Raw genomic sequence first — 16,746 nt, 5'->3', positions numbered from 1 at the left:
TTATACTTAGCTCTGGTAGTTGAAATTCAAACAGCTTACAGTGGTTATCTGGAGGAACAAGACAAAGAGAAGTCTTGGCTGCATGCTGCATCCCCATCGTTCAACTCAAAAGGAACTTCCTCATGCTAATTACTCTTTTTTTATAGTACTGTGCACAACAGACCGCCCACAGGATGTGGTCATACCTCTTGTCCACTCACAGGTCATTTTAAGTGAGGTCATCCACACATGGCTGCACCTCCCCCCCTGCAAGCACATGGCTCATTAAATATGCAGCAGCCATTTTAGAAATAAGAGACCACCTGTGGGTGAGCAATGGTATTACACATGTATGGGGACATTTGTCATGAATCAGTTAACCACAACTGATACAATCCACCTGTTGATCCCATACATAGGCAATACTTATAATTCATACATTTCTACTTCTCGTAGGGGCCTAGCTTTCTTCAATGCTTTTTTGCCTATACACATCACACACATAACACAAAAGTACAAACTAACGCATATAACAACTAATACCACTGCCCATTGCATTAATGTGATTCCTAAAGTACCCAACCACCCACAAGGTCCGTTGTCTGGTGGATTACGGAGCAACTCTCTGACTTTATTTATCCTTGACAAATCATGAGTTATTGTCCCAGAATTATTCACAATATATGTGCAGCACTCAGTCCCGATTAAAGCACATACACCCCCTTTTGAAGCCAGAACATAATCCAATGCCAGTCTGTTCTGAAGAGCCACGGCTCTTATTTGCACTTGTTCCTGGGATAGCTTTAAAATAGAGTCCACCGTGGCATTTAAGGCTTCATCCATTAGGTTTTTTAAAACATCTATCCGGTTCAATGACCAATATACTCCCCAGTTAGGGATAAGAACTCCAGAGTTACCCTCATGTGTTCCGATAAATGAGCTCCATCTTTTGTTTCTGATCAACTCCCCTGGAAAAATGTCTCTTCGCCTTATTGCAGGGACGATGGAGCCAAGGTAACATTCTCCTTCCCAGCTAGTTGTGAGCCATCGGTAGGCCCAATTCCCACACAAGAAATACACGCCCCTAGGAAGAACGTTATAACTATCATCTGAAACTCTGTTAAAGCAGGTATCCAAGAGATTAGACAGAAAGGGAAAAGTTATCCGTTTGATTGGACCGTGGGGGGTCATACGATCTATTGTAATTACCGGACTGGAGTCATCAACAGCCATTGCCCAATTCTGGTCATTACCGTACCCCTTCACCCAAGCAGCTGTACAGTTTGATTGTCCCAATTTTAAAGCATGAATTCCGTTGTCATGAGAACTGATGCACACAGCTCCTTCTTGTGGACGGTTGATAATGTGTATCCTGTCCATCGATCTAGGCTGACCGACCTCTCGGTACCATCCAAATCCTGTTTTGTTATAAGTTTTGAGATCCTCTAAAGTCCAAGGCACTCCGACATAAGGATAGCTGCTTTCCTCGCTGAATGCAATTGCTCCACAGATCCAGCAGTCTGAGTTGTTTGACGTCTTTGCATATCTTGCCAATAGATTCAGATAGGAGTTAGAAGACCATGGATCCATTGTATCTATACCGCCACCAATCTGTTAGAGGGAAAGAAAACAGGGTGAGTATCTCCCCTTAATAATACAGCTTTAGTATCTCCAGGCCCATCTGACAATATTTCTCCTTTCTGTCTGGCCTGTTCACTCACTCTGGGTAGTACCCAAACCTTAGAACCAGTCTGCAGAACATCATTTCCTTCCCACATGACCAGTACTGCTCGCGGGATCCAAATGGATACCACGCCCAGTACTGTTTTTTCTAGAATCTGCCCTGGGTTCCCCCTGGTCAAAGGAACTTCCCACAGATCTGTCAGTGTTTTTACTGTCCCTTGGGTTAACCAACCCTCATTGCTTAATTCATCGGTTAGGGTGAAAGTAACCTCTGCACCTTCTGGTAACCTACCACCCACAGGAAGAATACATGTTGTCCATTCCTTCTCTCTCTTTACTGCAATCCGGCTATCACTTTTTAGCTTAAACTTGTTCTTTCCCACCTGCTGAGGAAAAGTACCTTGGAACTTTAACCTAATTGTCACTGTCGGTGTTTCTACCTGTCCAGTTAAACGTTCATAAGGTGAGAACTGCCCTATTGGTCGGCTGTTCAAAATCATGACTGCTTGAGTGATAACCCGATCCCAACCCCTCAATGTCCTACTTGGGGATAGCTTTCGAATTTGCTCTTTTAAAAGCCCATTGCACCTTTCAATCAACCCCGAGGCTTGAGGATGATAGGGGATGTGAAAGATCCACTTAATCCCTGAGTCATTTGCCCACTGCTGCACGAGCTGTCCAGTGAAGTGGGTTCCATTGTCTGTTTGTATCTCAGATGGCAATCCATAGGCAGTCACTATAGTCTGGAGCATTTCAAGAGTTGAAGCTTGGTTTGCATGTTTACAGGGTAGTACTCTCAACATTCCCGAGAATGTATCCACAGCAGTACAGCAGTACATTACTCCACCTCTTCCTTTTGGCATGGGACCCATGTAGTCCATCTGCCATACCTGCCCAGCAATGGACTTTTGTTCAAATGTCCACGGCTTGCTTTGTGAGAGGCCACTTCTTGATCTCATTACATGTCTCACAAGCTTCTTGGGCTTGAATGATCATCTGAAGAGTTACTGGTAGTCCTCTGGCTCGTGCCCATTCTAGTGTCATGGAGTTGCCTCTGTGACCTGCTGTCTCATGGGCCCAATTTGCCATCCGAAATAGTACTGGATCTGTAGGGTTTTCTGTAATTTTAACTTCTTGTACTCTGGTTAACTCATCAGCAGTCTTGTTCGGGTTCTCCTCTCCAAATCTGTCTTTCACATGGGCGTCGACATGCCCAATGTGGATCAATCTTGAGTGGGCTGTCTCCCATATTCTCTTCCATAATTCTTCACCTCCCCATATGGGTTTTCCATGAATTAACCACCTGTTGCTTCTCCAAGTGGGCATCCATGTCACACAAGCCTTATACACAGCCCAACTGTCTGTGTATATGTATAATTCAGGATCAGTGGTTTCCTCCATTAAAATGACTAGAGCTTTCAGTTCAGCATACTGGCTTGATCCTCCTAAACCTTTTTCTTGAATCACAGTCTGTTGATGTGGATTGTATGCTACTGCAGTCCATTGTCTGCCTTTATAGGTCAAAATGGCTGACCCATCCGTGAACCATGCGTTCATTTTCTGTTCTTCACCCAGCTCTTCAAATGGCGGGGCCGTTTTAATTGGAGATGGTTGTAGGACCGTTGCTTCTTGTAGGTTTGGATTGGACAAAGTATCAAAAGTGACCAAACCAGTAAGGAGCCGGGTTAATTCTTTCACTTCACCAGCCTGGATTCCCCCTCGTTCCTGCAGGTACCATTTCCATTTCAGAAGCGTTTGTCTTTGTGCCACTGTTGTCTTTATAGGCAATCCTTCATCTTTTACCCAGCCTGCTATAGGTAAATCTGTCTTTACAGATACTGTGCTTTTCTCTGTCATGGGTTCCACATGCTGTAATGCCATATATGCTGCCAGCAGATTTTTCTCCAAAGGCGTATACCTCTGCTGTGCCCCAGTCAGTTGTTTGGATGAGAATCCAATTGGTACTGCCCTCTTGCCTTTCTCATCACTTGGCTGCCATAATCCCCATGAGGCTACATTGTCATTCACCATTACATCCAACTGGAACGGAGCCCCAATTCGAACTGGTCCCAAACCTTGATGTTGTAACACTGCTTCTTTTGCAGTTTGAAATGCAGTGGCTTGCTCAACTCCCCATGCAAAAACAGACTTCTTCCTCGTAACATTGTATATGGGTCGTAGTAGGAGCCCTAGGTGGGGTATGAAAGCTCTCCAATACCCCAGTGCTCCTAAAAACTTTTGAGCTTCTTTCAGATTTGTTGGTTCTGGGGAGTTCTGAATAGTTTCCAACACAGGCTGTGGTATCTTACGGACTGGTCCTGTCCACATCATCCCAAGGAACTTGACTTCTTTGGCTGGGCCTTGGATCTTCTCTTTGTTAACAACCCATCCCCTTCCTGTCAGGTGGTTCACTATGGCTGGAAGTGTCTCCTCAATTTCCTCTTTTGATCCAGAAATCATGATGTCATCAATGTAGTGAAACACTGAAATCTTCAGATTGAGGTGGCTCAAGTCCCTGGCAACTAATCCATGGCAAATTGTAGGGGAGTGTAAATATCCTTGCGGCACAACCTGGAAAGTATATTGTCGTCCTTCCCAAGTGAAAGCAAATTGGTCTTGTGACTCTGGTGCAATGGGGATTGAAAAGAACGCATTCGCTAGATCAATCACCGCGTGCCACTCACCAGCCTGTTTGGAAATAGTCTCAACAATGGTAACAATATCCGGGACCCCCTCCTGAAGCATACCAATTCACATGCCTTCAACATGGAGGGTTTATTTGTCCCTATGTTGATTGAGCAAGGGCCTCTTCCCAACAACCCTGGGCTGCGGTTGTGGGGGTCTTTGGACAGGGGGCTTATTGGAATCTGGAAGGTTTTTGACAAATCCTTTATTAAAACTAAAAAAACAGTGTCCCTCGATGTAGACCTATTGTCAATCATGACGCCCGCCGCACTGCCGGACCTGAAAAAGAATAAAAAAATCATACGTCCTGAAGGCAAAAGGATGAATGAGTGGCATGCCATTTGACAGTTCTTATATAGGTAAGGATGGGGCCACCGGGCGATGTCACCTGGTGGCACCTCCCCCGTGACATCACCGATCCAGCATGCACTGGTCGGTGATGTCACAAGGGGGCAATGCCACCAGGTGATTTTGCCAGGTGGCCTCGCCCCTTACCTATTTAAGAACTGTCTCACAGCGAAGCTGGCAGACCGTGGGAACGTTGGTGGGAGCAACTTTTTTCCTTACAGGTCGGCGGTGTGCCGGGCGTCGTGATTGACGATGGATCTACATTGGGAAACCCTGTTTTTTTATTTTTAAATAAAAGAATTGTCAAAAACTGCCTCTTGTCTTTATTCACTTTTATACTTTTTTGGTGAATGGGTAGGTGTACAATGTACCCCATACTCATTCACATGGGGGGGCAGGATCTGGGGGCCTCTTGTTAAAGGGGACTTCCAGATTCTGGTAAGTCCCCTGCCCACAGACCCCACCACAACCACAGTCTGGGGTTGTGAGGAAAAGGAACCCACTGACAGCTGATGAGCCATCCGCTGTTAAGGACGCAGAGGCCGGCTTTGCGGCCCGCTCCTTAGCAACCAGCTCAATATGATAAATTACCCCATTAAATAATGCGGTAATTACTGCTAAATCGATTAAACACTGCATTCAGTATTTAATGCTAAATTGTTAATGAATTGCACTTTCTCAACTGATTCACCTCAAGTGTTATTTTACTGCAGTTTATTAGCCATTATTTAACTCTAAATGAATTTATCCCTATTGGCTGATCTTTCTCAGTGTTCTTGTCTATTCATTTTGACCATGAAAATTTTAGAATTTAGAGTCAGGGACACCTTTAAAGCTTATCTTTAGCACAATTGAAGGAGCATTATTTTAAAAATTAAAATAATTAGCCCAGCGAAGTTGGTCCCCCTACAATCAACACAAATAAAAACTCAAATGTTTTTTTTTAGTGCTACGTTTGTGTTTTGTGCTATAAGAATTTACATTTGCGCTGCTTTTTTTCAGATATTAGCAATTGTCTTCATGGTGGTTTGTGCTGCTAAAATTTTTATTTGTACTGATTTGGTTTTTTAGTTATAACAGCTTGTTTTTATTTAATAATACCCCACCCACTTGTTCTCTCATTGGACGGTGGAAGAAACCTGGCCAATAGCACACCAGGGCTTGTATCTATCCCAGAGGGCAGAATCTGCCACAATGCATCCTGGGAAGGGGTATAAGTCTGAGGGGAGCACATGACAGGGTGTCTTTGGCAGAAAGCAGAGTCCCAGGAGGAGGGTGACAGCGGTCTCTCCTCCTGTCAGCGGTAGTGAAGTTGTCCTTGGCGGTTGGCCTGAATGACAGAAGGTTGAGCTGAGCTGCAGAGAGGGATCCAGTGTGCTGAGGACAGAGTGGATCTGCTGGGGCAGGAGTTTCCAGGAAAGCAGTGTTGTGAGTACTGTAAACTGCCCAGGGGTCTGCCTAGGATAGGGGACCACTCCAGAGGGTCGGAGGGATCCAGGAGCTAGCTAACCAGTAAAGAGGGCTTGGAAAGTTGGTGCCAGTGCTTAAGCCCTGAAGATAAGTGTGTGTAAAAGAGGGTGCTGGTGCGGGCCCTGAAGCTTTAAGCAATGCAGCAGTCTTATAAACAGTTGCCTCAGGAGGAGGGGTAAAGGAAGCTTTAACTAGGACTTTGTGCCACATGAAAGTGTCAGAAGTCAGTGCAGCGTTAACAGACAGCAAGTCAGCGTTAACCAGCGTCATCTGGCGTTGACCGGCATCCAGTCAGCATCAAGTCAGTGCTAATAGGTGTTTTTCAGTTGTCCCACTAAAATTGTGCATAGTTGAGCAAGAGGAGTATCCCACTCATCCCTTCTCCCATCCAAGTTCACAATAAACATAAAAACCCCAAGATACTGGACTGTTCCTTGTCTCAGTGCTCACACTTGGAGAACATGCTTAAATGGGCTGTTGTTGCTAGCGGTAACTCTGGCGGACCCATAACCAGCAAAACAGCTGGGAATTCTGCTACACTGACATCACCCAGCGCCCCAAAAAGGCCAAGAGACACAAAAACATGCTGGTTGGTTAGTGCTCCATTTGTGCCATTTAAATCTCTGTTCTATGTTTTATCATTTTTATCTTATTAATGATTTATTAAAGGTCACCAAAGGTCACTCAGCCCCCCTACAACAGCCAAAAGACATAAAACAGGGTTAGTACTATGTTTGTGCTGGTTTGTGTTGCTAAAATATTTATTTGTGCGGTTATGGTTTTTAGTTATACCAGCTTGTTTTTTTTTTTTTCCAATTTTAAATTTTTATTAGGGGTTTAGAGTGAGGTTTTACAAAAAAAAAAAAAAAAACAGCATAGTTGTACAAATAGCAGAGAGAGAAGAGAGACAATTTCTTACAAAAAAAAAAAAAAACCCATAAAAACAGAAAATACATTCGCGTCTAGGATCTATATTCCATATTGCATTACAATTAAATGTATCCTCTCATCATTTCATTACAATGTAACCTTTAACAAAAATAGCACAATCTCTCCCCACCCAACCTATTTTCTACATTATATAAGATAAAAAAAAAAACAAAAAAGAAAAAGAAGAAGAAAAGAGAGAAAAAAAGGGAGGAAAAGTGTTTCTCCTTTCTCCTTCCCCCCATCCCCCCCCCCCGGACCAACGGCAGAATTATTGAAACATCCATCGAACCCCCAAGCTCTCTCAGGGATATCCGGCTAACCTCTCGTACCCCTAAAAGGGCGGCTCCCTCCCCTGATAGAACAAACATATTCCATGCATCCCATGTCTCCGAGTAGTTCTCCCTTTTATGTTGAGCCGGTAATATCAAATCCTCCATTCTATTTATTTCTTCTAATTTACGCATTTAGCACACAATTGTTGGGGTGTTTATTTTTTCCAACTAAGGGGGATAAAAGATCTAGCCGCATTCAAGAGATGATAATAGTAGGAATTTCCACGCTAATAATGTGATTAATGTAAGTAATATTGGTAAATTGTGATCAACGTGAAAGCAGCACACATAGGACTCATAGAAATCCCCAAAACTATAATAATGGAATATGTGTAGCGCTAACAAAATATAAGTACTAAGTACTGAGTACTAAGCAAGATAATATATGTAAGAACATTGTCAATCATTATACAAAAAATTGTGGTATAAAAAGTCCATGTTAAAAAAAAATGTTTAAATAAATAAAAAATGTCCAACACAAAATGTGAAAAAGACACAAAATTATAGTGCCAAAAAATCCAAAAGAACCACAGGTCTTGGCAGGTGAGTCCCAAAACCAAGGATAAATTGAGGAGGGGGAGGGAGCCACACCAGAAGAAAGGGGTCACCAAGTAAGAGGATTTTGAGCTTACCAGAATATGTGGGTCACCCAAATGAATGGATAGACCAATACGAGCTTGATGTGATACTAGGAAACTTCTCCAGATGTCTCTCCTCCAATAATATACGATGGGTATTCAGCAATCAAGCAGCAAACGATATCATAAATAAAATAAGGGTAACAGGGACATAGTGTAATTCCGTATAAAGCAATATTCAAGAAGTGTCCACCACAAGTGTAAAAAATCAGATGTAAAGGTGCCGAGGAAAACCAAAGAAACCACAGGTCTCAGCAGGTAAGTCACGGAAACAAAGGTAAGATAAAAAGAAAAAAAGGAGCTACACCAGGAGAGAGAGGTCACCAAGTAAGCAAACTAGCAGCTTACCAGAATATATGGGTCACCCAAATGAATGGATAGACCAATATGGGCTAGATGTAATACCAGGGAACTCCACCCGATGTCTCTCCTCCAATGTAACTAGTAGGTACTCAGCAATCAAGCAGCAACCGATGGCATATAAAAAATGGTGACAGGAACATAGTGTAATTCCGTATAAAACACTGAATTTATTAAAAACAAAGCAAGTACACTTACATATAAGCAGACATCATAGGGCATGAAGTAAAAAATACAGCGGTGTCTCCCAGCACGCTATCATTACAAGGAAGCCGGCTAGTGGGGGCGTGATCTTGTCACGTCCGATGTCGCGCTGGCCCGCATTCGAGAGATGACATAAAATTGATTTGTTTATATTTTTTCACCGAAACTCTAGTAAGTTGTAGGAGAAAGAAAGCCGGATCCTCTGGAATCTCATTGTATGTGAATTTTTGCATAATCTCTCTAACCTCTTTCCAAAAGTGAGACAATTTAGGGCAAGACCAAAACATATGTAGCATTGTCCCCACTTCCTCCCGACAACACCAGCAGCGATCAGAGTTATTAGCAGATATTCTATGTAGCTTATATGGAGTGTAATATCAGTTTGTCCGAATTTTGAAGTTTGTTTCTTGAAACTTAGTACACATGGAGGATTTAAGCGTAAGACTGATCATGTGTTGTCGCTGCTCAGAGGAAAAGGCACAATTCAGATCTCTCTCCCAATTATCAAAGTAAGGTAATTGATATTGTACCTCAGGTGTGTTTAGTAAATTATATATATATATATTTTTTTTTTTTCAAAAAAGTTTATTGAAGAATAATGAAGTATACAAACATCAATTATTCAGTCAAACATTGAACATAATGTAACAGAATAATGTAGGTTTAGGGAATAAATCGACATTAATCAGTTGAGACAACAGTAATGTGCATTGTTAAATACATATAGTATATCTAAGAAAAGATGTAAACGTTTAATTGGTCAGTAACATGAAGCAAGATATGAATGTGGGATAGTTATCCCGTAGATGGTTGCATTTAAAGTAGAGTGAAGCCAGTGTCATTAGATAAATATAGTTGTATATATACCAATTATACTGGTGTAATAGGGGATTCATCATTATAAACCTAATGCTAAAGTGTTGATCGGGGTAGAGGGAGGTCCCTATGGCCAGCACGAGGACCAAGAAAGGAAGAAAGAGAGAATAGAAGAAAAGAGGAAGAGAGGATTGGGAAGGGGGGAGGGGAGTCAGAGGGGAAAAGGGGTAAAGGGGGGGAGATCACCTGGTATAGGCGGTAGTAGTACGTGACAGGTAATCTGATGTATTCTATCGTCTAATCCTCGTTCCTGTTGGTGATATTGTTGTACTCTTGTGAGCATTTAAAGATTATCCAATCTTTCCAAATTTTTGTGTATCTGGTTGGGGAATCATGTACTGTGGATATGAGCTCTTCCATCATTGAGATTTTGTCAATTTGGGTAAGCCAAGCATGGAGGGATGGGGTTTTAGAGGTGCCCCATAGCCTCGGTATGCAAAGTTTGGCAGCGTTTATCATGATCATGGGAAGAGATTTGAAATATCTGGGTGGAGAATTGGGGTGGTAATGGAGCAAAAATTGAGCTGGATGTAATTGTAGATCCTGTGATGTGACTTTGAGTATATATTCTGTGACCACATTCCAAAAAGGCCGTATCTGTGGGCATGACCACCATAGATGCAGCATGTCAGCCTGAGGTTGTTTGCACCTCCAACATTCATCTGGGATACGTTTATTAAATTTGCTCAGCAATGAAGGGGTACGGTACCATTTGGTAAGTATTTTGTAGTTATTTTCTTGAATATAAACATTAACTGATCCCTTCAAGACTAGGGATGATCGAACGGTTCAGGTCGACCATCGGTTCGACCCGAACATTGGCTGTTCGAAATTCGGCCGAATTCCGAACTTTTTGCGGTAAAAGTTCGGAATTCGGCCACCAGAACCACCCAAAATGCAATGGGACAGGAACTGGGCTTTAAAAGCCTGTGATTGGCCCAGATACATCAGTAAAAGCAGATTGGAGTGACTAGGGGGTCCAGAGGCCAATCAGGAGTGAATACGCCCCCCAGTATATAACATAGCCCCGCCAAATCTCTAGCACTGTAATAGAGAGGCTGTGCAATAGAGTGGATGCATTTCTGTTACTCCTGCTGCTCCAGTGTAATTTTGCAATTATTAGTGTGAGGAAAGGGATATGCAGTGTAGTTAGGGTACTACAGTGCCTTGCGAAAGTATTCGGCCCCCTTGAACTTTTCGACCTTTTGCCACATTTCAGGCTTCAAACATAAAGATATAAAACTGTATTTTTTTGTGAAGAATCAACAACAAGTGGGACAGAATCATGAAGTGGAACGAAATTTATTGGATATTTCAAACTTTTTTAACAAATAAAAAACTGAAAAATTTGGCGTGCAAAATTATTCAGCCCCCTTAAGTTAACACTTTGTAGCGCCACTGTTTGCTGCGATTACAGCTGTAAGTCGCTTAGGGGTATGTCTCTATCAGTTTTGCACATCGAGAGACTGAAATTTTTGCCCATTCCTCCTTGCAAAACAGCTCGAGCTCAGTGAGGTTGGATGGAGAGCGTTTGTGAACATCAGTTTTCAGTTCTTTCCACAGATTCTCGATTGGATTCAGGTCTGGACTTTGACTTGGCCATTCTAACACCTGGATATGTTTATTTGTGAACCATTCCATTGTAGATTTTGCTTTATGTTTTGGATCATTGACTTGTTGGAAGACAAATCTCCGTCCAAGTCTCAGGTCTTTTGCAGACTCCATCAGGTTTTCTTCCAGAATGGTCCTGTATTTGGCTCCATCCATCTTCCCATCAATTTTAACCATCTTCCCTGTCCTTGCTGAAGAAAAGCAGGCCCAAACCATGATGCTGCCACCACCATGTTTGACAGTGGGGATGGTGTGTTCAGGGTAATGAGCTGTGTTGCTTTTATGCCAAACATAACTTTTGCATTGTTGCCAAAAAGTTTGATTTTGGTTTCATCTGACCAGAGCACCTTCTTCCACATGTTTGGTGTGTCTCCCAGGTGGCTTGTGGCAAACTTTAAACGACACTTTTTATGGATATCTTTAAGAAATGGCTTTCTTCTTGCCACTCTTCCATAAAGGCCAGATTTGTGCAGTATACGACTGATTGTTGTCCTATGGACAGAGTCTCCCACCTCAGCTGTAGATCTCTGCAGTTCATCCAGAGTGATCATGGGCCTCTTGGCTGCATCTCTGATAAGTCTTCTCCTTGTATGAGTTGAAATTTTAGAGGGACGGCCAGGTCTTCGTAGATTTGCAGTGGTCTGATACTCCGTCCATTTCAATATTATCGCTTGCACAGTGCTCCTTGGGATGTTTAAAGCTTGGGAAATCTTTTTGTATCCAAATCTGGCTTTAAACTTCTCCACAACAGTATCTCGGACCTGCCTGGTGTGTTCCTTGTTCTTCATGATGCTCTCTGCGCTTTAAAAGGACCTCTGAGACTATCACAGTGCAGGTGCATTTATACGAGACTTGATTACACACAGGTGGATTCTATTTATCATCATTAGTCATTTAGGTCAACAATGGATCATTCAGAGATCCTCACTGAACTTCTGGAGAGAGTTTGCTGCACTGAAAGTAAAGGGGCTGAATAATTTTGCACGCCCAATTTTTCAGTTTTTTATTTGTTAAAAAAGTTTGAAATATCCAATACATTTCGTTCCACTTCATGATTGTGTCCCACTTGTTGTTGATTCTTCACAAAAAATTGCAGTTTTATATCTTTATGTTTGAAGCCTGAAATGTGGCAAAAGGTTGCAAAGTTCAAGGGGGCCGAATACTTTTGCAAGGCACTGTATATATATATATATATATATGGAATCAAAAAACACCATTTTGAAGCCCTAAAACCCAATAAATGCCCCTAAAAAGTGCTTAGGGTTCTTGGTCATGCCCCAGGGACTATTAATCACACAAAAAAAGTTCTTAAAAATTGTAGTTTTTGATAGAGAGCCGATTGTTGAAAAAATTATTGATAAAAAAATGAGATTTCTTTGGATTTAGTGTCTGGGGGGGTCTAAAAAGTGTACCTGTGAAGTTTCAGCTCTGTAGCATGTCCAGAACCAGAAAAAAAAGATAATTTTTCTTAGAATTTCAGTAGCGCAGGGATGGGGTTATGCTCCTTTCACACCTGGGCATTTTTGTTTCAGGCGTTTATTGGGTTTTTTTTGGGCGTCTTTGGAGGCAGGCATCTGAACTTCTGTATAGGGGTATATACACACACACACATATATATACACATACACACATATAGGTGTGAAAGGAGGGTAACACCATCCCTGCGCTACTGAAATTCTAGGTACATTTTTTAGACCGCACAGACACTAAATCCAAAGAAATATCTTTTTTTTTCCAATAATTTTTGTAATAATTGGCTCTCTATCAAAAAACGACTATTTTTAAGAACTTTTTTTTTGTGTGATTAATAGTGTTGAGCGAACACGGACTGTATTATTCGTGTTCGTACCGAATAATTGGATTTTTTTACCCGAACACGGACACGGACACTTTACTGTATGTTCGGGTAAAAATCCGTGTTCGGTCGTTTTATTTCCGGGTTTTGCATGCTTTGGCGCTCTTTTCATGGCGGGCTTTCAACAGCCAATCAACAATCGTTTAACTGGTGTGCCTTAAGCCATCCCAGCCATGCCTGCAAATGTCTTAGTAGCTGTGATTGGCCGTCTGAAGCATGTGACCAAGTCTTTATAAGTTCGAGGCAGCCGCCGCAGCAGCGTCATTCTGCTGCTTAGCTAAGGGACAGAGCACACATCAATGTGCTGGCTGCTGATTAGGGAAAGATAGGCAGGAAAAAACCATTTGTGTCCGGATAGAATTGAGGGACAGGTCGGAGTGTTTAGGCAGGGCGAGTTGTAGGCATTTTAGGGATAGAGTCTGCTGAATTATAGGGTCAGTGTCTTCTACAAACTACAATCGATATTGCTGTGTGGGGGGTGGGGTGAATCTGCACTCAATCCTGATCTACGATCTCTTCTCAATCCTGTTAGGGACAGAGTCTGCTGAATTTTAGGGAAACTGTGTTCTACAAACTACAATCGATATTGCTGTGTGGTGTGGGATTGGAGATAGGCAGGTGTCAGTGATCCACATCCATTTTTCTGTGTGTGAGCTGCAGTGAACACAATCTTTTTGGGCTGCAGTGAACACAATCCTTTTTGGTGTGCAGTGAACACAATCTTTGTGGGGTGCAGTGAACAAAATCCTTTGTGGGGTACAGTGAACACAATCTTTTTGGGGTGCAGTGAACAAAATCCTTTTTGGGGTGCAGTGAACAACATCCTTTTTGGGGTGCAGTGAACACAATCTTTTTGGGGTGCAGTGAACAAAATCCTTTGTGGGGTGCAGTGAACACAATCTTTTTGGGGTGCAGTGAACACAATCTTTTTGGGGTGGAGTGAACAACATCCTTTTTGGGGTGCAGTGAACAAAATCCTTTTTGGGGTGCAGTGAACAAAATCATTTTTGGGGTGCAGTGAACACAATCTTTTTGGGGTGCAGTGAACACAATCTTTGTGGGGTGCAGTGAACACAATCTTTTTGGGGTGGAGTGAACAACATCCTTTTTGGGGTGCAGTGAACAACATCCTTTTTGGGGTGCAGTGAACACAATCTTTTTGGGGTGCAGTGAACACAATCTTTGTGGGGTACAGTGAACAGAATCTTTGTGGGGTGCAGTGAACACAATCTTTGGGGGGTACAGTGAACACAATCTTTTTGGGGTGCAGTGAACACAATCTTTGTGGGGTGCAGTGAACACAATCTTTTTGGGGTGGAGTGAACAAAATCATTTTTGGGGTGCAGTGAACAACATCCTTTTTGGGGTGCAGTGATCAAAATCCTTTTTGGGGTGCAGTGAACACAATCTTTTTGGGGTGCAGTGAACAAAATCCTTTGTGGGGTGCAGTGAACAGAATCTTTGTGGGGTGCAGTGAACACAATCTTTGGGGGGGTACAGTGAACACAATCTTTTTGGGGTGCAGTGAACACAATCTTTGTGGGGTACAGTGAACAGAATCTTTGTGGGGTGCAGTGAACACAATCTTTGGGGGGTACAGTGAACACAATCTTTTTGGGGTGCAGTGAACACAATCTTTGGGGGGTACAGTGAACACAATCTTTTTGGGGTGCAGTGAACACAATCTTTGGGGGGGTACAGTGAACACAATCTTTTTGGGGTGCAGTGAACAACATCCTTTTAGGGTGCAGTGAACACAATCTTTGTGGGGTGCAGTGAACAACATCCTTTTAGGGTGCAGTGAACACAATCTTTGTGGGGTACAGTGAACAGAATCTTTGTGGGGTGCAGTGAACACAATCTTTGGGGGGTACAGTGAACACAATCTTTGTGAGGTGCAGTGAACACAATCTTTGTGGGGTGCAGTGAACACAATCATTGTGGGGTGCAGTGAACTCAATCTTTGTGGGGTACAGTGAACACAATCTCATACTTCTGAAGATTTGAGGGTGCTGCCTGTTCCATACTCCCCCTACTCCTCATCTAGCCTTTTGGGGGTACAAACAATAGTAATTGGGGCCTAGTGTGGTTGTGTACGTGTGATATACATACACTTTTTTTGGATCATATTTTCTATTCCGCTATTTAATCAAAAACCTTTGGGGATCAGTTAAATTGGGGGATAGTCTGTGTTGGTACGTGTGAGAGAGATCCACCTTTCCAAGTTGTTGGGGTTCATCTCATACTTCTGAAGGTTTGAGGGTGCTGCCTGTTCCATACTCCCCCTACTCCTAGCCTTTTAGGGGTACAAACAATAGTAATTGGGGCCTAGTGTGGTTGTGTACGTGTGATATACATACACTTTTTTTGGATCATATTTTCTATTCCGCTATTTAATCAAAAACCTTTGGGGATCAGTTAAATTGGGGGATAGTCTGTGTTGGTACGTGTGAGAGAGATCCACCTTTCCAAGTTGTTGGGGTTCATCTCATACTTCTGAAGGTTTGAGGGTGCTGCCTGTTCCATACTCCCCCTACTCCTAGCCTTTTAGGGGTACAAACAATAGTAATTGGGGCCTAGTGTGGTTGTGTACGTGTGATATACATACACTTTTTTTGGATCATATTTTCTATTCCGCTATTTAATCAAAAACCTTTGGGGATCAGTTAAATTGGGGGATAGTCTGTGTTGGTACGTGTGAGAGAGATCCACCTTTCCAAGTTGTTGGGGTTCATCTCATACTTCTGAAGGTTTGAGGGTGCTGCCTGTTCCATACCCCCCCTACTCCTCATCTAGCCTTTTAGGGGTACAAACAATAGTAATTGGGGCCTAGTGTGGTTGTGTACGTGTGATATACATACACTTTTTTTGGATCATATTTTCTATTCCGCTATTTAATCAAAAACCTTTGGGGATCAGTTAAATTGGGGGATAGTCTGTGTTGGTACGTGTGAGAGAGATCCACCTTTCCAAGTTGTTGGGGTTCATCTCATACTTCTGAAGGTTTGAGGGTGCTGCCTGTTCCATACTCCCCCTACTCCTAGCCTTTTAGGGGTACAAACAATAGTAATTGGGGCCTAGTGTGGTTGTGTACGTGTGATATACATACACTTTTTTTGGATCATATTTTCTATTCCGCTATTTAATCAAAAACCTTTGGGGATCAGTTAAATTGGGGGATAGTCTGTGTTGGTACGTGTGAGAGAGATCCACCTTTCCAAGTTGTTGGGGTTCATCTCATACTTCTGAAGGTTTGAGGGTGCTGCCTGTTCCATACTCCCCCTACTCCTCATCTAGCCTTTTAGGGGTACAAACAATAGTAATTGGGGCCCAGTGTGGTTGTGTACGTGTGATATACATACACTTTTTTTGGATCATATTTTCTATTCCGCTATTTAATCAAAAACCTTTGGGGATCAGTTAAATTGGGGGATAGTCTGTGTTGGTACGTGTGAGAGAGATCCACCTTTCCAAGTTGTTGGGGTTCATCTCATACTTCTGAAGGTTTGAGGGTGCTGCCTGTTCCATACTCCCCCTACTCCTAGCCTTTTAGGGGTACAAACAATAGTAATTGGGGCCTAGTGTGGTTGTGTACGTGTGATATACATACACTTTTTTTGGATCATATTTTCTATTCCGCTATTTAATCAAAAACCTTTGGGGATCAGTTAAATTGGGGGATAGTCTGTGTTGGTACGTGTGAGAGAGATCCACCTTTCCAAGTTGTTGGGGTTCATCTCATACTTCTGAAGGTTTGAGGGTGCTGCCTGTTCCA

General features: G+C 42.6%; 1 protein-coding gene across 1 annotated transcript; it reads right to left on the bottom strand.

The window, feature by feature from the left end:
- Nucleotides 1-405: 405 nt before the first annotated feature.
- LOC309544714 (endogenous retroviral envelope protein HEMO-like) lies at nt 406-1,865 on the bottom strand (the record flags this gene model as incomplete). The annotated part of the gene is made up of 1 exon (XM_082243663.1): nt 406-1,865. The coding sequence occupies exon 1, from the start codon at nt 1,567-1,569 to the stop codon at nt 406-408; it is 1,164 nt and encodes a 387-aa protein (XP_082099789.1). The 5' UTR covers nt 1,570-1,865.
- Between the last annotated feature and the right edge of the window lie 14,881 nt (nt 1,866-16,746).

Source organism: Pelophylax lessonae, assembly GCF_965119305.1.
Source record: "Pelophylax lessonae genome assembly, chromosome: 1".
NCBI classification, from domain to species: domain Eukaryota; kingdom Metazoa; phylum Chordata; class Amphibia; order Anura; family Ranidae; genus Pelophylax; species Pelophylax lessonae.
The sequence above is the reverse complement of the archived record's forward strand: the minus strand, read 5'-3'. Positions and strand labels throughout refer to the sequence as shown.